Source organism: Centropristis striata, chromosome 7, assembly GCF_030273125.1.
Source record: "Centropristis striata isolate RG_2023a ecotype Rhode Island chromosome 7, C.striata_1.0, whole genome shotgun sequence".
Classification (NCBI taxonomy): Eukaryota; Metazoa; Chordata; class Actinopteri; order Perciformes; family Serranidae; genus Centropristis; species Centropristis striata.
Window position 1 is genome coordinate 3,398,238 of NC_081523.1, and position 24,958 is coordinate 3,423,195.

At 35.9% G+C, this 24,958-nt stretch overlaps 1 protein-coding gene across 1 annotated transcript in view; it reads left to right on the forward strand.

Moving 5' to 3' along the window:
• The window catches only part of LOC131974545 (death-associated protein kinase 1-like), a 169,952-nt gene extending 149,190 nt beyond the window's left edge, over positions 1-20,762 (forward strand). The window contains 8 exon segments of the mRNA XM_059336900.1: positions 2,854-3,039; positions 3,041-3,071; positions 10,748-10,933; positions 11,882-12,079; positions 12,509-12,647; positions 14,385-14,505; positions 16,575-16,763; positions 18,558-20,762. Of these exon segments, the coding sequence (XP_059192883.1) occupies positions 2,854-3,039; positions 3,041-3,071; positions 10,748-10,933; positions 11,882-12,079; positions 12,509-12,647; positions 14,385-14,505; positions 16,575-16,763; positions 18,558-19,880 (2,373 nt within the window). The 3' untranslated portion in view covers positions 19,881-20,762.
• The last annotated feature ends 4,196 nt before the right edge of the window (positions 20,763-24,958 follow it).

Sequence of the window (24,958 nt, forward strand, 5' to 3'; positions counted from 1 at the left end):
AAAAGACACAAAATTATTTAAAAAAGACACAAAATGCCAAATAAAAAGACACAAAATGACAAAAAAAGACACAAAATAACCAAAAAAAGACACTAAATGACTGAAAAAAACACTAAATTACTTAAAAAAGACACGAAATGACCAAAAAAGACACAAAATTACCAAAAAAGACACAAAATTACTGAAAAATACGAAATTACTTAAGAAACAAATACAAAATGACAAAAACAAGACACAAAATGATAAAAAAAAAGACACAAAATGACCAAAAAAGACACAAAATGACCAAAAAAGACACAAAATTATTTAAAAAAGACACAAAATGCCAAATAAAAAGACACAAAATGACTCAAAAAAAGACACAAAATGACCAAAAAAGACACAAAATTAGCTTCATGTCCCACACAAACCACTCACACACTCACAGCAGCTGAATCAGCCTCTCCTGATGCATGAATCACCACTGAACGGGTAAAAAACTCTTTCATGTCAACAAAATATGATCTGGTGGAATTACACAAAGTGGCTTTTGTTGTTTATACATCTGGATGCACGGTGTGCTTTATTTATGTATTTATTTTACATGGATTTGTTACATTAGTGGGTGGATTTGAATAATATTAACCCTCTAGGCCCACTCTAATTTACTAGCCTTCAGGTTGAAAATGTCCACTTCCAAAAAAAACACCATAAAAACTTCACAGATTGATATTTTTTTCAACTTTTTTCTGCATAAACCTCTTAACCCATTTAGGCCTAAAATGACTTAAAATCAGCCCCTAAAACCTGAAGTTTTTCTGTAAATTCAACAGAAGTGTCAACTCTTCCTACTAAATAATAGATTTTTCAGCCTCTGTAGCAGATAGAAATAAAATTTTCTATTATTTGAATTCTCATTTTGTGTCTTTTTCAAGTCATTTTGTATCTTTTTTTTTAGTCATTTTGTGTCTTTTTGTGTCTTTTTTTAGTCATTTTGGGGTTTTTTGTTCATTTTGTGTCTTTTATTGTCATTTTGTCTTTTTTTTAGTCATTCTCTGTTTTTTTTTAGTCATTTTCTGTCTTTTTTTAGTCATTTTCTGTCTTTCTGTGTCTTTTTTTGTCATTTTCTGTCTTTTTTGGTCATTTTCTGTCTTTTTTTAGTCATTTTGTGTCTTTGTGTGTCTTTTCTTGTCATTTCATATCTTTTTTTTAGTCATTTTGTATCTTTTTTTGTCATTTTCTGTCTTTTTGTGTCTTTTTTTGGTCATTTTGCAGTAATGCTTTCCCGCCTTAAATGGGTTAAACAACTTCCACCCTGCTCAAAACTACCAAACATCCAAACCCTTTAAATGGCAGTTTGATTGCATGGTGTCACTGATGTTTTTTTATGAAAAACACACAAAAATGTAGTTATTTTCTATAAAATAAACACTTTTTGGCTGATAGTTTTGATTAGGACTGAAGTTGATTAAAAAAAAATCGAAAATTATGCATCACAGCCAAAATTATTGTTGAAGACAAAAGTGAAAAATGACAAATATGACTGAAAATGTCCCTCGTGATCCCAGAGGATCGACCAAAAAACAGAATGTTTCAGAAAAACAAGATTATTCATACATCATAGTTGGCCTTTTCAGCTTTGTGGCAAGAACAGCAACAAATAACAGGCAGATCCAGATCTATTTAGTATTGTTCACTTTATGTTTGTTGTTTTTATTTATTTTAATGTTCTGTAAAGGTTAAAATGAGAACAAACTCTCAGCTGGAGGACACGTGACTTGTTTCTGTTGTTCCTCTGCCAACACATGTTAGCATCACAGTGTTTATATATAGAAAGCAGCAGGCTGCTGCCCTTTACACTGAGGCTTTTCACTGCACAGATAGCACTTTATTTATAAAAAAAGATCATTTTGTTTTGTTTTTGCCCTCATTGGACAGACTGACTGACTGAGTTTTAATAGTCTAAAGCAGGGGTTTCAAGCTCTGAATATTCAGACTCAAAATACCTGGGGGCCGCTGGAGGCAGGATCAAAAAGACCAAAAAAAGACACAAAATTACAAAAAGACACAAAATGACAGAAAAAAACTAAATTACTTTAAAAAGACACAAAAAGACCAAAAAAGACAATATTACAAAAAAGACACAGAATTACCAAAAAAAGACACAAAATTATTTTAAAAAGACACAAAATGACCCAAAAAATACACAAAATAAAAAAAAAATACACAAAATGACCCAAAAAAGACACAAAATTTTAAAAAAAATACACAAAATCACAAAAAAAGGACACAAAATTATTTGAAAAAAGAAACAAAATTACCAAAAAAGACAAAATTACAAAAAAGACAAAAATTACAAGAAAAAATAATACACAAAATCACAAAAAAAGGACACAAATTATTTGAAAAAAGAAACAAAATTACCAAAAAAAGGACACAAATTATTTGAAAAAAAGACACAAAATTTCCAAAAAAAAGACACAAAATTACTTTTTAAAAAAGACACAAATTATTTAAAAAGACACAAAATTAGCCAAAAAAGTAATTAAAGGGACCTTCCACACACAACACGGTAAAGTGCCATTCATATAAAACTCACATTAAACTTTCATATCAAGGTGGGGGGCCACAAAATATCGTCACGAGGGCCACAATTGGCCTGCAGGCCACGAGTTTGATACCAATGTTGTAAAGTATTTAACATTCATCATGCAAGGGAACAATTGGCATAAAATGTGATGTGAAAAATAAAATCCAGTACGTGGAATAAACCTGGACCAACTGAAGTCTGGGTTTCTGTTTCTCCTTGAAGTGAAACATGTGAATCTGTCAAACAGCAGATAAACGCGTCTTTTCTGTCTCTGTGTGTTTCAGGACAACCATAAGCTGAGCTACATGCAGCAGCTGCGGCCCACGCAGACGGTCCAGCCGCGGATCAAGCTGAAGCTGTTCGGCCACTCCGGCTCGGGGAAGAGCACGCTGCTGGAGTCTCTGAAGTGTGGCATCCTGCGCAGCTTCTTCAGGAGGAAGAGGAGCCGCATGACCAACAGCAGCAGACACCCCCAACTCCCCCGTCAGCTCCAAACCTGCAGGTAGGAGACCCAGATCCTCCTCCTCCACATTAACACAGGACAGAATCATTTATTCTGACAGGACAGGACACAATCATTCATTCCCTTCTGTTCAGAGCATGGCAACAGGTTTTATTTTATTCCTAGTTCCTCTTTTCAGACGTTTAACATTCATGGTGAGGTGCCAGAGATTTTCTAATACTCATACTGGGAACCTTGTTTTTTTGTAAATATATATATTTGTGTCTTTTTTTTTTTTGTTTGGTTTTTTTTTTGTCCTTTTTTTTGTGATTTTACGTCTTTTGTGTCGTTTTGTGTCTTGTTTGATCTTTTTGTGTCTTTTTACATCTTCTTAAGAAAAACTTTTTGTGTTTTTGTGTCTTTTTTTTTTTTTTGTCTTTTTATGTCTTTTTTGTGATTTTACGTCTTCTTTTGTCTTGTTTGGTCTTTTTGTGTCTTTTTTTGGTGATTTTGTGTCTTTTTACATCTTCTTAAGAAAAACTTTTTGTGTCTTTTTGTTTGGTATTTTTTGTCTTTTTTTGTGATTTTACGTCTTTTGTGTCTTTTTTTGTCTTTTTTTTGTCTTGTTTGGTATTTTTTGTCTTTTTTTTGTGATTTTACGTCTTTTGTGTCTTTTTTTTGTCTTTTTTTTGTCTTTTTTTTGTCTTTTTGTGTCTTTTTTTTGTTCTGTATTTTTTTTGTCTTTTATGTCTTTTTTGTGTTTTTTTTTGTGCCTTTTTTTGTGCCTTTTTTTGTTCTGTATTTTCTTTTTTTTTTATGTCTTTTTGTGATTTTATGTCTTTTGTGTCCTTTTCGTGTCTTTTTTGGTCATTTTGTGTCGTTCTACATCTTCTTTTGCTCACAAAATGACCAAAAAAGACAAAAAATGTACAAAAGAGATAAATTAAAGCTGCCAGCAGCGATGAACTGGCAACCGAGCAGAGTGACCTGATGATTAATTGTTTCTTACCAAAATATTTAAGTATCTTTTTAGACTAAACACCTTTTTTGCAGTGCACTCCCCCCAGAGACACTGAAATAAATGGACTGAAAGCAGAACAGCTGCTGCTGCAGGATTTAGAAATAATTCTAAAAGCGAGACACGACTACAGACTCCACACACAAACACTTTTTTCCACCCAGCGTCTCACCCTCTGACCCAGTATCAACCCCATTACTCCAGTCACACACACTGGCATCTTCAACTAGAAACACTTGATTCTTTTAGCAGAAAAGCTTTTATTGTGGAGGTCAGTCCTGCTGGTCTGTGGTCTCCCTGACGTCTTCAGTGTAGCGTACAAAACACAAACACACACACACACACACACAAACACACACACACACACACACACACACACACACACACACACACATACACACATACACATACATACATGTCTTTGTGTAGTTGTGAGGACCACCACTTCCCCTAGCCCAACACACACATTTCAGGGTTTACCATCTCTGTTAGGACCTTCCCTGAAATTCATACAGATGATTAATTAAGGCCTTTAGAGGCTATCCTAGCATTTTCTTTGTGAGGACTGGAAAAAATGTCCTCACAACTACAAATGTCCTCACAATGTTGGTATTCTGCCATGGGTTGGTCCTCACAGCTATATGAAGACAAACACACACATACACATACATACATGTCTTTAATAGTTGTGAGGACCACCACTTCCCCTAGCCCAACACACACATTTCAGGGTTTACCATATCTGTTAGGACCTTCCCTGAAATTCATACAGATGATTAATTAAGGCCTTTAGAGGCTATCCTAGCATTTTCTTTGTGAGGACTGGAAAAAATGTCCTCACAACTACAAATGTCCTCACAATGTTGGTATTCTGCCATGGGCTGGTCCTCACAACTATATGAAGACAAACACACACACACACACACACACACACACATTTTTACCTAATCTTCCTCAAATTGCTTGTACAATTAATAGATAAAATAACGTAGTATTTCTATCAAATATGCTACGTTTGCATCAATGAAAGTTAAACAATTATGATAATAATCTTGTTTTTTTGTGCCAGATTATAGACATAAATGAATACTTCACCCCTCCAAAACAGATCATTTATGTATCAATCACTCACCTTCTTTTGAACCTTAAATTTGTGAAGAAAACTTTGTTTTTTTGTAAATATATATATTTGTGTCTTTTTTTGTTTTTTTTAATCTTTTTGTGTCTTTTTTTCATTTGACGTCTTTTGTCTTTTTTTGTCTTGTTTGGTCTTTTTGTGTCTTTTTGTGTCTTTTTGTCTTTTTGTGTCTTTTTTTGTTCGTATTTTTTTGTTTTGTTATGTATTTTTTGTGATTTTATGTCTTTTGTGTCCTTTTTTTGTGTCTTTTTTGGTAATTGTGTGTCGTTTTACATCTTCTTTTGGTCACAAAATAACCAAAAAAGACAAAAAATGTACAAAAGAGATAAAAATTAAAGCTGCAAGCGGCGATGAACTGGCCCGAGCAGAGTGACCTGACAATTAATTGTTTCTTACCAGGATAAGAAAAACTTTTTGTCTTTTTTTGGTGTTTTTTGTCTTTTTTGTTCAGGATTTTTTTTGGTCTTTTTATGTCTTTTGTGTCTTTTTTATGTGGGGTTTTTTTTTGTCTGAAGAAAACTTTGTTTTTCTTACTTGCCTTAACGATGAACTTTAATAAATGGTGGCCAAATTTAACAGTCTCACACATAGACAAGTAGTCTCTCACTTTGTCTCCAATCTCTGTGTGTTTGCACTCTACCTGCCCTCCCTCACACACACACACACACACACACACACACACACACATGCCATTGTGTTCCCTTTAAGCGCTGTATTTTGCGGCGCTCGGAGCCATTACCTGCAGACAGACGTGATGCTCAGATAATGGTCAGTTATGTGATCCGTGTAGTGTTACTGATCCTCTATACTATCTGCAGATCTGCAGCTTCTGTCAGCTGCAGACGGGTTGAAAGAGCGTTTTCTTTTTCTTTTTCTTCCTTTCTTTCACTTCTATCTGAATCCAGTAGCAGTCTGTATTGACTGTGTGTTATATCTGCAGAGATATGTGACAAGAGTCCACAGTGCAACACAAAGAGGCTGAGAGGGAACAACAAGTGGACGCCATTTGTCTTCTTTTAGACTCTTTTTTTTTTTTTTGCAACACTCGTGCACAGTAGCCTGTAGGAAGTATGTATCCTAAAGTGGGAGATTAAGTAGATTTTTCAATTATGGGCAAATGAGGTTGTGTGTGAAAGTGGGATGTACAATGAGGTGTAATACTCTACTAAGATTTTTGGGTCATTTTGTGTCTTTTTTAAGTAATTTAGGTTTTTTCTGTCATTTTGTGTCGTTTTTTTAGTAGTTTTGTGTCTTTTTTAGTAATTTTGTGTCTTTTTTGTCATTTTGTGTCGGTTTTAAGTAATTTCGTTTTTTTCTGTCATTTTGTGTCTTTTTTTTGTCATTTTGTGTCTTTTTAGTAATTTTGTGTCTTTTTTGTCATTTTGTGTCTTTTTAAGTAATTTAGTTTTTTCCTGTCATTTTGTGTCTTTTTTAGTAATTTTGTGTCTTTTTTGTTACTTTGTGTCTTTTTTTAGTATTTTTGTGTCTTTTTAGTAATTTTGTGTCTTTTTAGTAATTTTGTGTCTTTTTTTACATTTTGTGTCTTTTTTTGTAATTTTGTGTCTTTTTTGTCACTTTGTGTCTTTTTTTAGTAATTTTGTGTCTTTTTTGGTCATTTTGTGTCTTTTTTTAGTAATTTTGTGGTTTTTTTAGTAATTTTGTGTCTTTTTAGTAATTTTGTGTCTGTTTTGACATTTTGTCTTTTTTATTAATTTTGTGTCTTTTTTGTAATTTTGTGTCTTTTTTTTAAACTAATTTTGTGTCTTTTTTGTCATTTTGTGTCGGTTTTAAGTAATTTAGTTTTTTTCTGTCATTTTGTGTCTTTTTTTTGTAATTTTGTTTCTTTTTTAGTAATTTTGTGTCTGTTTTGTCATTTTGTGTCTTTTTTTGTAATTTTGTGTCTTTTTTTGTAATTTTGTGTCTTTTTTTTGTAATTTTGTGTCTTTTTGGTCATGTTGATGCTGCTTCCAGCGGCCCCCAGGTCTCGTGTCAATATTTGTGACTTTATGCTGCTTTTGTCCACAAAACTCAACTTGAAACCTGAAAGTATTCTGCACTCTGCATTGATTTTCTGGCCTTTCAGGTTCTTCAGTTATCTTCTTGTAATCATTCACTTCTATCTAATCTGTGAAGCAGCACAGAAACATATTGAAGAGCTCGTGATTCACCAGGCACGAGGTTCTTATAAATCACGTCGTCCTGTTAGACAGGTATAGCTGTGAAAGAGACACATGAGCAGCTTTACATCCCTGAAGTCCAAACCTGCAGCAGCTTGTTATTAAAAACGCTGCCTGACCTAAAACCAGGAAACCAACATGGCAACAAGTTTTAATTCAACTAAAGCACATAAGACAGATTCAGTATAAGCAGAATAATCACTAAAGAGCCAGAGGAGTATAAATAGGGTTTGTCAAATAGGTGTATTTATTTACTACTTATCTGTATTTATGTATATTCAGAGATTTTATGTTTTTTCATGTGTGTGATGGTATGTTTTTCTATCCATCATCCATCTATCATCCATCCATCCACCTATCTCTCCATCCATCTATCCCTCCATCCATCCATCCATCCATCCATCCATCCATCTATCCCTCCATCCATCCATCCATCCATCTATCATCAATCCATCCATCCATCCATCCATCCACCTATCTCTCCATCCATCTATCCCTCCATCCATCCATCCATCCATCCATCTATCTATCCATCCATCCATCCATCCATCTATCCATCCATCCATCCACCTATCTCTCCATCCATCCCTCCCTCCATCCATCCATCCATCCATCCGTCCGTCCGTCCGTCCGTCCATCCATCCATCTATCCGTCCATCCATCCATCCGTCAGTTCGTCCATCTATCCATCTATCCCTCCATCCATCCATCCATCCATCCATCCATCCATCCATCCATCCATCTATCCCTCCATCCATCTATCCATCCAACTATCCCTCCATCCATCCATCCATCCATCCATCTATCCATCTATCCCTCCATCCATCTATCCCTCCATCCATCCATCCATCCAACTATCCCTCCATCCATCCACCCATCCATCCATCCACCCATCCACCCATCCATCCATTCATCCATCCACCCATCATCCATCCATCCATCCACACGTCCATCCACACGTCCATCCATCCATCCGTCCGTCCACCCATCCATCCATCCATTTATTCATCCATCCATCCATCCCTCCATCTATCGTTTGTCTCTAACATACATAAAGCAGAAATTGCGATAATTCACCAATCCTTTTTTGACATATTTAGAATTGAAAACCAGCTAAAAAGACAATATATGTCATGTTTAAACTGATAAACCTTTGCTTTTCTGTAAATATTCACTCAAAATTGTCAATTTGATGCCTTTTGTGTAAAGTTTTACACAGCATCCAAACTTTTTTTAGAAAGCAGTTGAACATTTTGCTCTGCATCCTAAAGAAAAACAACAAAACAGGGTTTTTAATTGCTCAATTTAAATGTATTATTTAAAAGAAATTCAAGCATTATCAGCAAATGCTTCATTAGAAATACTTGGTTGAGGGCTGACAACATCAACTGGCTGCAGGAAGAAAACAACAACAGCCTGATGTTGAAATCCATTTTCTGCGGTTTCTCTTACTGCGAAATAAGTTTGTATTGTGTCAGGTTACAAAAACAGTTTGATGATGTCAAAATGAGTCAGTCACCAGAGAAAACAAACTGTAGGTGTGGTTCCACAGAGTGTGAAGAAAATCCAAATGTGAAGTCTGCATTGTGGATTTATTTGTGATGAAACAGCGCCACCATGTGTTGGACAGCATGTAGGAAAAAAAAACGTCTGTGGATGCAGCTCTGATTGTCCTCAAGACTTCAGCCATGTTTATTTTACAAATAATGATAATAATATTATTAATAATAATCTGAAAAATGGGAAATTGCTTTTGTTCCAATTGCTGCTGTATGAGAAATAGAAATTTGAATAAGTTTGTAAATACAATTAAAACATTTTTTTTTAAAAACACTATACTAAATATATGCAATTTTATAAGAATATAAAATACAAAAGTCTTAAGTAAATAGAAATATGTACAAATAGAAAAAAAACTGAAATAAAAAAAACTGAAATATGAAAATATAGACATACAGTCATGGAAAAAAAAGATTAGAACACCCTTTGTTTTCTTCAATATCTTGTTCATTTTAATACCTGGTACAACTAAAGGTACATTTGTTTGGACAAATATAATGATAACAACTAAAAATAGCTGATAAGAGTTTCATTTAAGAGCTGATATCTAGACATTTAACATGGTTTTATTGAAAATAACCAAAATCATTATTAAGATTCTGGCCAAATGAGGTTGTGTGTGAAAGTGGGATGTACAATGAGATGTAATACTCTAGTAGTGTTAATATACAAAGTGTATATTGGGTAATACATGGACTGACAATTATTAGTTTCTTACCAAGATAAAAAAAAAACTTTAGATTTAGAAGTGTTAGATAATTTATCTTGTGCTAAATCAAGATCATTTCCCTACAATAAAAAAAAAAGTGTGCTATACTAAATATAAGTAAATAATAATCTTAAGTAAATAGAAATATGTACAAATAGAAAAAAAAACTGAAATATGGAAATATAGACATAAAGTCATGGAAAAAATTATTAGACCACCCTTTTTTTATTCAATTGCTTGTTCATTTTAACGCCTGGTACAACTGCATGTTGAACACTTAAAATAAGAAATAAACTCTTAAAACCAGATAGATTAAAGCTGCCAGCAGTGATGAACTGGCCCGAGCAGAGTGACCTGATGATTATTTGTTCCTTAACAAGATAAAAAAAAAATGTTGTGTCTTTTTTTTTGGTAATTTTTTTGTCTTTTTGTGTCATTTTGGGGATTTTACGTCTTTTTTTTCTTTTTTGGTCATTTTATGTCTTTTTGTGTCTTTTTTGTGTCTTTTTTTGGTCATTTTTTTTGTCTTTTTATGTCATTTTGGGGATTTTACGTCTTTTTTTTCTTTTTTGGTCATTTTATGTCTTTTTGTGTCTTTTTTGTGTCTTTTTTTTGGTAATTTTTTGTCTTTTTGTGTCATTTTGGGGATTTTACGTCTTTTTTTTCTTTTTTGGTCATTTTATGTCTTTTTGTGTCTTTTTGTGTCTTTTTTTGGTGATTTTTTTGTCTTTTTATGTCATTTTGGGGATTTTACGTCTTTTTTTTCTTTTTTGGTCATTTTATGTCTTTTTGTGTCTTTTTTGTGTCTTTTTTTTGGTAATTTTTTGTCTTTTTGTGTCTTTTTTGTGTCTTTTTTTGGTAATTTTTATGTCTTTTTATGTCTATTTTGGGGATTTTACGTCTTGATGATAAATCAAGATAATCAAGATAATTTCCCTCAGATTTAGTGTTTTTATCTTGTTTTCAGATACACCTTTTTTGCAGTGCATGTAAATAAATAAAAAGTAAAAAAACAAAACAAAGAAAAAAATACAATGAATCTATAGGCTGAGATGTGTTGCAGCTTCTGCTATTAGTTCTCTGACTCTGTTTAAACGTCTCCATCGTCTCTTCTTCTTCTTCTTGTGTGTCCAGTGTCGGTGAGTATCTCCAACCTCTACCCCGGCTGTGAGAACGTGAGCGTTCGGAGTCGCAGCATGATGTTTGAGCCGAGTCTGACCAAAGGAGTCCTGGAGGTCTTCTCCCCCGTCACCAACGCTCTGTCCACCGCCGACGACCAGGCCACCAAGGCCATCGACATCCAGCACGGCAACATCAACGGTGAGAACTAGCAACGATTACGGTCAACCAGCAACCAGAGCAACGTACCGCCCTAGGAATTATAGGTTTATTTGAAAGGGAAATTATTATCTAGATCAGGGATGGGCAACTTAAATGCTGCAGGGGGCCACAATTTTTCATGTTCACTCCCACAGGGCCACATATAGGAGCGTACACTTCACTAGATATGATGAAACTGCAATTTTAAATATGTTTACAGTGCAGTAACTTAATATATTTCATGCTCAAATGCATGTTTAACAGTATAAATAGGGATACAAAAGGTTTGAAGCAAGAACAGCAGACAATCATTAATTGCAAGAAGTAGTTTTGTGCATTTTTACACTGCACTTTTAAGATTTCATGCTCAAATGCATGTAGTTGTACTGAGGGCCACTTCAAGTGAGGATGCGGGCCGTATGTGGCCCCCGGGCCTCCAGTTGCCCATCCCTGGGCTAGATAGTGATCAAGTAAAAAAGTGAGGTAAAATTATAATAAGACTAAAATATAACATTACTTTATAATATTAAGTCTAAAATACACAAATCTTTAAATAGAGTTGTTGAACACTTCTAACAAAATCAATTTGAAAATGTTTATTCACTGAAAACAAAATATAAAAGCCGAAAGAAGACAACAACATTGTATTTACTGCACTCTGTTTATCATTACTATTAGAAGCTTTTATAGCAAAACCAGAGTCCAGTAGCTACGTTTTTGGGGTCAAAGGTTAAATAAATCATGATTTTTGAGCAGAAAAATTACATCAATACACGTAGAAATAAGTGTCATGTCACTTATCTACATATAACCCATTTGTCTGGCCAGTTAAAACACATTTTAAAGCAGTTTTTCTCAGTTTAACCCTCTGCTAGTTACTGCAGTTAGACTCTGTAGAGCTGTTTTGTACTGTGGACGGTATTAACTCCTTCCTGTCCGTCTGTGCAGGTGTGGGGGAGTTCAGCGTGTGGGAGTTCTCAGGAAACCCCGTCTATTACTGCACCTACGACTACTTTGCAGCCAACGACGCCACAGCGATCCACCTGGTGCTGTTCAGCCTGGAGGAGCCCTACGAGACCCAGCTGAGCCACATCACCTACTGGATGAACCTGCTCAAGGCCCTCAACCTGCCGCAGGACAACATCGGTGAGGAGACTTTAACTCGATTGCATCAGTGGAGATCCAAACTCTTTTTATACCTTTTAAAACCTCCTGAAGACCTGAAGGCTCTTCACACCACAACTCTACTCCTTAACCCACTGTGCCCACTTAAATTAACCCTTTCAGACCCTTCTGGCTGAAAATGTCCATTTCCAAAAAAACTTCATAAAAACTTTCAAATTGATTTTTTTTTCTACTTTTTTTCTGCATAAACCTGCATGAAGCATCTTCCACCCTACTCAAAACTACAAAATGTTTAAATATTTTTGGCATTTTAACCCTTTAAATGCCAGCTTGAATATGAATTATCTGCTGATTTGTTCTGCTGATGCTGTCATTCTGCTGTATGTGTAAATCCAGTGAGTGAATATTTAAGGTAGATATAAAACCGTGGTGTGTTTCCTGTCTCTGCAGCCTTCGGGGGGCGGGTCCAGCAGCCTCTCGTGGTCGTCCTCGTGGCGACGCACGCCGACCTCGCTGACGTCCCGCGAGCTTTCTCTGGAGAGTTCAGCTACAACAAGGAGAAAGCTCTTCTAAAGGAAGTCAGGAACAGGTGGGACATTATTCTGCTGCTGTTGTTTCTGTTTTCTTATACTACATACTACCATTCTGCCCTACACTGCAAAAAAAGAAAAGTTGGGTGAACTCAAAATTTCAAGGCAACAAACTTCGATCAAATTTTAAGTTGGACAATTAAACTAAATATTTTAAGTTTTGTTCTTGAGTCTACTCAACTCTGAATTCAGATTTTTGTCAACTCAACTGTAAATTGTACTAACTTATAATTTTCCATTGTAATAACTTTTAACCCTTACTTCTGCTAACTTCTGCAATGTGCTGAATTGGCACGATTGTAACGCCGCTATGAAATGTTAGCTAATGTTGCGACCACAATTTTGAGTTAGCATTGATACACTAATGGCTACTCTTGTAGCTGTAACAAGCAGCGCCGCTAGCATCAGTTAGCCGCTAGCATCAGTTAGCCGCTAGCTTTCACTAATGACCGAATTTCACAACAAAGAAATAAGAGTTATCAGAACTATTGTCCCTTGTTGTGAACCCCAACTTAAAGATATAAGTAACAACAACTCACCAACTTGTTTTTGAGCAGACAACTGGCTTCCTTTGTTGTGCTAACTTACATTATTGCCCTAAATGTCAATAATTTATATTTCCAAGTTTTACCAAAAAAATACAAGTTGGCTTTTTTGCAGTGCACAAAGTCTAACTGCAGTAGCTACATTTTTTGGTCAAAATTGAGTTATAACTAAAAATGAACTCCTTGATGTCTGTTTTATCTTGTGACAAAGTTTTAGATTTCAATTTTGCTTTATTTCAGAGAAATAATGATATAAAAATTGCAGTAACTACAAAATCCAACTCAAAACCAAAGTAGACCGCAGTAAGTTAATTTACCACGGTCTGATTTATGAATTTAAACATAAAACTATAGTCTGTAGTCCATTACTACAGTAGTCTACTCTACATTAGTCTTGTATTTCTTTATTGTGTTGAATAGTGAAGACAAGAATAATAGAAATTACAAGTTTATTTGAAAGGGAAATTATTATCTAGATAGTGATTAAATAAAAAAGTTAGCTAGAATTACATTAAGACTAAAAAATAGCATTATTTTATAATATTAAGTTTAAAATACACAAATCTTTGAATAGAATTGTTAAATAGTTTTAAATACATTTATAAGAAAATAAAATTGAAAATGTTTATTCACTGAAAACAAAATATAAAAGCTGAAAGAAGATAACAACATTATTATTAGAACCTTTTACAACAAAACCAGAGTGCAGTAACTACTTTTTGGGGTCAAAGGTCAAATAAATCATCATGATTTTTTAGCATAAAAATCACATCATCATCAATACATGTAGAAATAGGTGTCATATAACTTATTTACCTATAACACATTTGGCTGGCTAGTTAAAAAACGTCAAAAAACTTTAAAGCAGTTTTTCTCCGTTTAACCCTTTGTGTAGTTACTGCAGTTAGACTCTGTAGGGCAGAATACTACAATGAGCCTCAGCCATGTTTGTTATTGTTATGGAAAACAAAATAAGACACAGTCGTTGCTGAAATTGCATCAATGAAATGCTGCTGTGATGTTATGTTATTATATCTGTTTGTCAGTTTAAAGTAGCTGTAGCACCGGATTGTTCCCCACTTTTTTACAGTGTACAATAAACTAAACTGAACTGCTTTGTATGTATATCTCAGTACTGTAAAGAGATTCAAGTGTTGTTGTTTTTTAAACGTTTTGTTTTGTTGTTGTCAGGTTTGGAGTGGACCTGCAGATCAGCGACAAACTGTTTGTGATGGACGCCGGAGCCTCAAACTCTAAAGACGTGAAGCTGCTGAGGAGTCACCTGCAGGAGCTCCGAGCCAACATCATCTCTGTGAGCAACACACACACACACACACACACACACACACATTTTTACCTCATCTTCCTCAAATTGCTTGTACAATTAATAGATTAAATAACGTAGTATTTCCATAAAATATGCTATGTTTGCATCAATGAAAGTTACACAATTATGATAATAATCTTGTTTTTTTGTGCCAGATTATTGACATAAATTAATACTTCACCCCTCAAAAAATGATCATTTATGTATCAATCACTCACCTTCTTTTGAACCTTAAATTTGTGAAGAAAACTTTGTTTTTCTTACTTGCCTTTACGATGAACTTAAATAAATGGTGGCCAAATTTAACAGTCTCACACATAGACAAGTAGCCAACTGTACAATAATAATAATAATAATAATAACTTCATTTATTATGACTTAATAAACTTATTGGGGCTAAGATGGATAAGACAAAGGAAGTAAAAGGAACATTTATTGTGTCTTTTTTTAATCTTGTACCCAACAAATTCCCCATTACAAAAAAACAAAAAACTAATAAAAACTAAACTAAAACTAAGCATTTTGCAAAAAATAAAAAACTAACTAAAACTAGTAAACTCACTCTAAAAACTCATTAAAACTAACTGAATTTGAAAACAAAAAAATCACAACGACATTAAAACTAAAACTAATGAATTTTCCAAAACTATTATAACCTTGTCATGAACAAATGATCATTTTGCAGGTGAAGTATTCCTACAAAAGCAATGAAAATAATCATATAAAAATATATTTTTCATGACTTTTACAGCCAGGAACCTTTATGGGAAGATACTGAGTTGAAAGAAGTGAATGTGCAACATTTCTCTTCTTTATTTCTCAGTAAATATCTAAAGACTTGTTGTTATGCGTGTGTGCAGCAAGGTTATAATAGTTTTTGATTTTTCATTAGTTTTAGTTTTAATTTCGTTGTGAATTTTTGTTTTCAAATTCAGTTAGTTTTAAGAGTGAGTTTTCTAGTTTTAGTTTAGTTTTTATTTTTGGAAAATGCTTAGTTTTAGTCTAGTTTTTATTAGTTTTAGTGTTAGTTTTAGATTTTTTTTGTAATGGGCTATGTGTTGGGTGCCAGATTCAAAGTGGTCATAATAAATTTTGCCTTTATTTCCTTTGGTTTATTCATCTCAGCCCCAATAAGGTTATTAACTGTTTTGTATTTTGGTTCTAGTGTAAACATCCCAGTCTCAGTAAACATATTCACCATGTGTTGCATGTTCAAATAGAAACACTGAATTATGAATGAAAAAAGTTGACAAAAACGAAAACTAAGGACATTTCCACAATAATTTTAGTTAGTTTTAGTTAATTTTGTAACCACGCAATACAGTTTCAGTTAGTTATCGTTTTTTAAAAAACTCTAGTTTTTATTTTTATTTCAGTTAACGAAAATGTTTTTTCGATTCTAGTTTTCGTTATTTCGTTAGTTTTCGTTAACTGACTGTCAGTTCACCAGAAAACCACCAGGGGGCGCTGTTTGTTCAGGATTAAATAAAAGCCAGTTATTCTCAAATTCTCAAATTCTTCTTCAAATTCTTCAAATTCTCAGTTATTGTTTACAGCTGTAAACAAAACTGAGAATTCCTCTGCTGCAGGAACATGTTGTTTCTCTGTTTATTTACCAGCATGACTCAGCTTTTTTAAATGTATTTGTTGTTTTTAGGCCCACTGGGTGTTTTATTTTACTGTCATTGTAAAACTTTGCACCCTTTTTTTGGGATCCTTCTTTATTTTGTTTCTTTTTTTCATATGTTTCATTGCATTTAATTTCTCTTCTCATTTTCTCATGCACACTGGTTTCCCTCTTATTTTTTACCTTGATATTTCCTGTCAATTTAATGGAGGGATTTCTTTTTTCTTTTTTTTTCTGGTTGGATGTGGTTTTTAACTGGTTTTATTTTGGTTTAAATTGTTTTATTCTGATTTTTAACTCATTTTATTCTGGTTTTAACTGTTTTTTTCTAGTTTTTATTTTTATTTCAGTTAACGAAAATGTTTTTTCAATTCTAGTTTTCGTTATTTCATTAGCTTTCGTTAACTATAATAACCTTGGTGTGCAGAGCTGCAGCCCCATGACGCTGCTGTCGGAGCGTCTGCTGACCACGCTGCCGTCCTGGAGGAAGCTGAGCGGTCCCAACCAGCTGACGTCGTGGCAGCAGTTCGTCAGCGACGTCCAGGAGAACATCAACCCTCTGGTCAGCCAGGAGCACCTCCGCACGCTGGCCCTGCAGCTGCACAGCATGGGGGAGGTAGGCTGCTTCATCAGCTGCACATTAGAGCAACATAGACAGACAGACAGATAGATTCAGCAATTAAAAACCTTGTTTTGTTGTTTTTCTTAACCCATTGACGCCTGGCAAGCGAATATGTCGTTTTGTAGTATTTGTATAAGCTCTCAAATACTTTTTGAATTTCATTTCTATCTGCTACAGAAGCTGAAAAATCTATTATTTAGTAGAAGCGTTGACACTTCTGTTGATTTTCCAGAAAAACTTCAGGTTTTAGGGACTTATTTTAAAATCACCCAGAGGTTTTACAGGCGTTTTAGGCGTCAAAGGGTTAACGATATTGAGCAAAATGTTCAGCTACTTTCTAATAAAAGTTTGGATGCTGTGTAAAACTTTACACAAAAGGCATCAAATTGAGAGTTTTGAGTGAATATTTCGGGAAAAGCAAAGGTTTATCAGTTTAAACATTACATATATTGTCTTTTTTGCTGGTTTTCAATTCTAAATATGTGAAAAAAGGATTGATGGATGGATGGATGGATGGATGGATGGATGGATGGATGATGGATGGATGGATGGAGGGAGGGAGGGAGGGATGGATGATGGATGGATGGATGATGGATGATGGGTGGATGAATAAATGGATGGATGGATGGATGGATGGATGGATGGATGGATAGATGGATAGATGGATGATGGATGGATGGATGGATAGATAGATAGATGATCAAGTCATAATTATTATGGGAGGGCAAGAATAACTCGCTGAACGTTTCCCAACACATGAAACTAAAGAATCACACATTTAAGAACAACAGTGTCTGTAAGATAATGAAAAATGTTGAAGATCATATGGTACAATAACTATTTATTGTTGTTATTGATATTTTTCATACACCGAAACCACGACCGCCTCAAGTAAAGCTACAATAATGTCCACAAATCACATGTAATTTTTTATTCAAAGCAAAAATTCATATTAGTTGAATTAAGCATGCTCTTAGCATGATCGTATTATTGTTTATAATACTAGTTTTTAAAGCAGCTGTGAGATTTAATTTAAAGCTTCTTGAATGAATGAAACCTCATCTCTTAACAGCTGACTGTCAGTTCACCATAAAACCACCAGGGGGCGCTGTTTGTTCATGATTAAATAAAAGCCGACTGTGTTTTCAGCTGTAAACAATAACTGAGGATTCCTCTGCAGCAGGAACAAGTTGTCTCTGTTTATTTACCAGCATGACTCAGCTTTTTTAAATGTATTTGTTGTTTTTAGGCCCACTGGGTGTTTTATTTTACTGTCATTGTAAAACTTTGCTCCCTTTTTTTGGGATCCTTCTTTATTTTGTTTCTTTTTTTCTTATGTTTCATTGCATTTAATTTCTCTTCTCATTTTCTCATGCACACTGGTTTTCCTCTTATTTTTTACCTTGATATTTCCTGTCCATTTAATGGAGGGATGGTGGAGGTGGTTTTATTCTGGTTTTAACTGGTTTTATTCTGTTTTAAATGGTTTTATTCTGATTTTTTTCTCATTTTATTCTGGTTTTAACTGGTTTTATTCTGGTTTTAAATGGTTTTATTCTGGAAAAGCTTGAAAATTTACCTTGAAAGTCCTTGAAAAATGCTTGAATTTGACCACTGCTAAAGTGTACAAACCCTGTATTTTGTTCCTTTTTCATATGTTTCATTGCATTTAATTTCTCTTCTCATTCTCTCATGCACACTTGTTTCCCTCTTATTTTTCACCTTCTCTGACTTGATATTTCCTGTCCCCTTCCTCCTTGTTTCCTTTCCTTGGTTTCCTGTCTGCAGATCAACATCATGCAGAGTGAGACGGTGCAGGACGTCGTGCTGCTGGAGCCTCGTTGGCTCTGCAGCAACGTCCTCGCCAAGCTGCTCTCCGTGGAGACGCCCAAGGCCATCCACCACTACCGGGGGCGCTACCGGCTGGAGGAGGTGCAAGCGCTGGCTCCCGAGAGCGACGTGGACGAGCTGCTGCAGATCCTGGACGCCATGGACGTGTGCGCCCGCGACGCCACCAACCCGTCCATGGTGGACGTCCCGGCGCTCATCAAGACCAACGGCCTGCACCACTCCTGGACCGAGGAGGAGGAAGAGGACTCGCTGCTGTACGGCGGCGTGCGGCTCGTCCCCGCCGAGCACCTCACCCCGTTCCCCTGCGGCCTCTTCCACAAGCTGCAGGTGAACTTGTGTCGCTGGAGCCACCAGCAGAAGCCCGAGGAGGACGGCGGGGACGACTTCGACGGGGACATCCACCTGTGGACCAACGGCGCCAAGGTGAGCCAGGGCAGCGTGGAGGCCATGGTCCTGCTGGTCAACCACGGCCAGGGGCTGGAGATCCAGGTGCGCGGGCACGAATCGGAGCGGGCCAAGTGCTACACCCTGTTGGACACCATCTGCAGCATCACGGAGAACCTGCTGGCGTCCACGCTGCCCGGGCTGCTCACCGCCAAATACTACCTGAGCCCCCAGCAGCTGCGGGAGCACCACGCGCCCATCATGGTCTACCAGCCCAAAGACTTCTTCCGCGCTCAAGTCCAGCGGGAGACGTCGCTCACCAACACGATGGGCGGCTACCGGGAGAGCTTCAGCAGCATCCTGTCCTTCGGCTGCGCGGAGGTCTACCAGCAGGGGACGCTGGGGACGGACGTCCACATATCGGACGTGCCGCTGTTGGCGCGCAGGAAGCTGTGCCGCATGCTGGACCCGCCCGACGCTCTGGGGAAGGACTGGTGCCTGCTCGCCATGAACCTCGGCCTCACGGACTTGGTGGCCAAACACAGCAACGGGACTCCAAACGGCACGCCTGGCCCCGACCCGGACCCCGACCCCAACTCGGACCTGGACCTGGACTCCCGGCAGGCGGCGCTGCTGCAGCCGAGCCCGACGGCGGCGCTGCTGCAGGAGTGGAGCGGGCGGGCGGGCAGCACGGTGGGCGTGCTGATGGCCAAGCTGAGGGAGCTCGGCCGCAGAGACGCCGCCGACTTCCTGCTCAAAGCGTCGCCCGTTTTCAGGGTCAACATGGAGGGGCTGGTGGCGGCGGCCAACGGCTACCCGCCCACCTGCAACGGCGGCACGTCGTACAACTCCATCAGCTCCGTCATCTCCCGCTGAAACCAACCGGGGCGCTAAAAACGTCGACGTGACTTTTCCCCCCGAAACAACAGGACCGGTGTGAATGAACCATTCAGCTGCTTGATGGCTCCATGAAGTCGGCGTGTGAACCAGATGTTGTGTTTGTGCTCTCCACACCTGTACAGCTCACCTTTCCTCCTACTATGAATGTTGTGAAAGAGCTGATTGTCCTGAGCTCCCAAAGAGGAATCTCTCCTGTGCGTTTATTCTGTTCTTTAAATCTTGTCGTGCTGCTTTTTCAATATCCCTCCAACTACTTACTGCACACTTACCGCTCGCTAAAAAGACAGAAAACACACATTTATCGTTCAAAGCTGTCATCATCTCTGTGTGATTTAAAACAAAAAGGCAGCCTCGCGTTACGACCGTTTTCATATCCGAGTGAAAACTTGAGGCCGTTTTTAACTCCCTCCATCCACCACAGTTACACATAATAATAATACTATTTATCTCCCTCCTTGCTTCTGTTTTACTCATGTGACATTCAGGCCGCTCGAGCTTAGTGTTTAATAAATTAACAGCATTTTTCAGAGTGCCTTTGTGGCCTTCTACCTCCCTAAAGAGCACAAATAGTTATTATTATTATTATTATTATTACAAAAAAAGAGAAACAGTAGTTCTTTCCAAACATTTGAAGAACTGTGCCTTGTTGACACTAATAAGAAAATCTATTTGTAATCAAGTCTTAAAAAGGAAAAGGCCATCTCACAGGTGAATGACGAAAGGGAAACAAACGCTCAGCTCATGTTAACATTTCGTTTTACCGACACAGAAAACTGAATCTAGAAATCAGATTTCTGCTGTAAAACATCTCGTTAGTCATTTGATGTGACGCTCTGTGTGGAAACAGCATCTTTCATCTTTGATAAGATTCATCTTTGATTTAATTTGTTGTTTTATACACAGATTTTCTTGTTGAAGTGTAATTTATCTTCATTAATCTAACATCACAAATATGTTGATTCATTTTAGTGACACTTTGTTTTACAGGTCCTGTTATTTTTCTGGAGAAAACATGTGGCTTATGTCGTATAAATTATCATTTTAATGACTTAAAACTTGAGAAGATTTTCAAATTTATGTCATATATAGGCTCTATTTGGTATCATTGATTTGGGCTTTTTTTTAGTCACAACTTAGCTTTCATCAACCCCCTTTTTTACAGCCTCAGAGGCAAAATTTTGATAAATAAAGAGTGCAAATTAGCATCACAGAGAGCAAATACTGGACCTAAATCACCAGAAACAACAACTCCTAATAATGAATGCAACTTTAATTGATTATAAGTGAACCAACTCTGCTATATTCTACATTTAATACTCTTCAGAGCTGCATCCAATAATTTTTTTCATGTCTGTTTAATTTGCTAGTTAATTTTTGAATCATTTCGTCTTTAAAATGTTAAAAAAAAATAGTGAAAAAAATGAACCAAATGTTAGGGTTAGGGCATGTTTTTCCGACCAAACATAGAAACCAGCCAAATTATTGCACTGAACAAAGCAACTGTTTGTAATAATAATTAATTATTACTATTATATTAACATCATATTTATCTGCAAAACATTTTTTGAACCTAAACAGAAGAGTTTCAGTGTTTTTCTTCATTTGTGAAAATGGGTGGAAAAATGCTTTGGCATGTGAAAGACTTGAAAATAAAACATATATACAGTCATGGAAAAAATGATTAGACCATTGTTTTTTAAAATTTCTTGTTAATTTTAATATCTGGTACAACTAAAGGGACATTTGTTTGGACAAATATAATGATAACAACAAAAATAGCTGATAAGAGTTTAATTTAAGAGCTGATATCTAGACATTTAACATGATTTTCTTGACAAAAACCCAAATAATTATCAATAAAACCATGTTAAATGTCTAGATATCAGCTCTTAAATTAAACTCTTATCAGCTATTTTTGTTGTCATCATTATATTTGTCCAAACAAATGTACCTTTAGTTGTACCAGGCATTAAAATGAACAAAAAACTAAAGAAAACAAGGGTGGTCTAATATATTTTTTCCATGACTTTGTGTTTTATCAAGTAATGTGGCTTGTGTTTAGAATAAAAAGAGTTAAAAACTCACCTTGATGAGGACTTCAGCCTCTTGTGGCCACATTGAGTATTACAACAACAAACACTTAAAAAAATATTCAATTTTCACCTGCCAAAACCTTTTTTCCCACCTGTTTCACAGTGTTTTCACCTGTTCTTAAGTCATAAAAACAGCAGAGAAAATAATTCTGATCCTCTGTAATAACAGGAAACACCTTCTGTCTGCATTTTAAACATCATTACCACCAGATTACACATTGTTTGATTGAAACTTTTCCAAGAGTCGCATATCAGTTCATCTGAGCCACACACGGGACCTGTAAAATAAATGTTTTCACTTAAAAATCTTATTTTCCACTTCACACAATGGGACTAATTAGCCATTTTGAACACAAACAGAAGAGTTTCAGTGTCTTATTAAAGGATTCTTCCTGAAACAAAGCTAAGAGATGATAAGAATCATGCTGGCAGACAGGGTTCCTTTACTTTGAATAGAAAGTGCCGCCAAAATGACAACGAAATAAAGTTCGATTTTCACATTTTCTACTAAGCCGAAAGCTACTTTATGATATCCAGTGAACACACCTGACTCTGCACCTTTTTTAGTGCTTCCTCAGCAACAATCAAGTTACCGTCCACAGTGTCAGATTGGTACACAGCTGCTTAGACGCCGCTTCTCAACCTGAGCTTCTCTCGCTGTTTTCAGTGTTTCGGTCGGCCGCGCGTGGCTTCACGTCTTCTTTCACTTTTTTTTTTCAACTTTTTTTTTTAATATCATGAAGCTGCAGCCTGGCTCGGTCAGCAAAAACAAAGGAGAAGATGGCGTGAAGTCAGTATCGTTGGCTGGAAGAAAAAAAAGAAGAAAAAAAAAAGGGCCAAAAGCTGCTGAAATGTGTTTTATAACGTTTGGTAAATAGACTTTAATTCCTAATATTTGTGGGCCTTTTTCAGGCCACACAGTCACAGTTTGATAGGAAGAAAAAAAGATGAGCTAAAGTGCCAGAGTGCAGTATTTCCTGTCTGCTTTACTTCCCCAGTGTTACCGTCTGTCCGCAGAGATAAAATGCTATTTCAAATACTTCTCTCATTATTTCTATCTCGGCCTGTTCTTGCCAATCCACACAGTGAAACTTCCAGCTGTGGTGTAAATACGCAACAAATCCTGTTTTTCCTCATTGTCAATTTCTTGTTCACTTTTTTTTTTTTTTGGCCCACATATGTTTTTATTCTAATCTCAACAAGGCAAAATGAATGTACTCCACATCTCTCCTAAGAATATAAAAAAAAACGGTAATGCTTTATATTAGGAACACATATTCAACATTAATTAGCTGCTTTTTAGCATCTAAATAAGTAACATATTGGCTCTTAATGAGTCATTATTAATTAGTTATTAATGCCTTATTCTGCATGGCCTTATTATACAACCAGCAAGACATTAAATAAGAGTTTTCCCTCAATAACCTCAGAATTATTGCTTATTGCTTATCTTCTGTGGGGTTTTTTGGTTATTCTGTCTCCTCATTTTGTGTCTTTTTTGGTCATTTTGTGTCTTTTTTTGGTCATTTTGTGTCTTTTTTTTTGGTAATTTGTGTCTGTTGTGTTTTTTTTTAGTTATTTTGTGTCTTTTTTTTTTGTCATTTTGTGTCTTTTTTTTTGTCATTTTGTGTCTTCTGTGGGGGTTTTTTTTGTGGTTATTCTGTCTTCTCATTTTGTGTCTTTTTTGGTCATTTTGTGTCTTTTTTTAAGTCATTTTAAGTCACCTTATTATACAACCAGTAAGACATTAACTAAGAGTTTTCCCTCAATAACCTCAGAATTATTGCTTATTAGTAGTAAGTATATATAGTTATAAAGTCCATACAAAGTAAAGCATATTAAGATCATAACTCATATACAACAACTTCCTTACTTACCACTAATAATAAATAATTCTGATGTTATTGAGGGAAAACTCTTAGTTAATGTCTTACTGGTTGTATAATAAGGCCATGCAGAATAAGGCATTAATAACTACTTAATAATGACTCATTAAGAGCCAATATGTTACTTATTTGCATGCTAATAAGCAACTAATTAATGTTGAATATGTGTTTCCTAATATAAAGTGTTACCGTAAAAACAAATCAAAGATAAAACGTCAAAACGTCAACATGTTCACAAAAACACGCTGGAATTAAACGCCCCAAACTGGTCAGAAACTTTATTTTGTTGAAGCTTTTATTTTGTTGAAGTTTGCCAATGTCGTGTGCCTGAAACACACTCGTTCATTCCTCCTGTTATGAATTAATTAATTAATGCCTTGTACAGTATACGAGCTGAGGAGTGACGCCTCAGAAAGGGAAGTGAATATTATGTTTTTGTAAAAGCTGGGAATCACTATATTATTATCAACTTTGTCTCTGTTTGGTGTCTATTTTTTTTTCTGGGTGGTTCTGACCGAAACAAGTGGATTTAACAAAAAAATAAAATAAAAGGAAGAAAAAAAAATTCTGTATTTTTCTGTTTGAGGAAAGAGGAACTTTAGAGACTATTTCCCGCTCTGAGACTCCGGTCTGATCGCCACATTGCACACATTGTCTTTTTGTCGCTATTTATGTTACGTTCTTTTAGCATGTCTTGGAATGCCATGTTCTTAGTACTTCTGACACTTTATAGTGTAAAACATTTTATAATAAATTCTTTACCTAATGTCCTCGTCTCTGTCCTAATTGAAGACGTATTCGATACGTTAAAGCAGCTGTAAGGAACTTTTTGTGTTGATTCTGTCGCCCCCTGTGGACAAACACGGTAATGTTTCTGTCATGTTGAGGTAATGTATAATAATAATAATAATAATAATAATATATTTTATTTATCGAGCGCTTTACAAGGTACACAAAGACATATATTTATTTATTTTTAATTGATTAATTTTATATTTTATTGGTGTGCTACTAAATCTCCAAACTTTTTATGACTGAATTAACCCAAAGCATCTTTCTTAATTATAAGATAAAA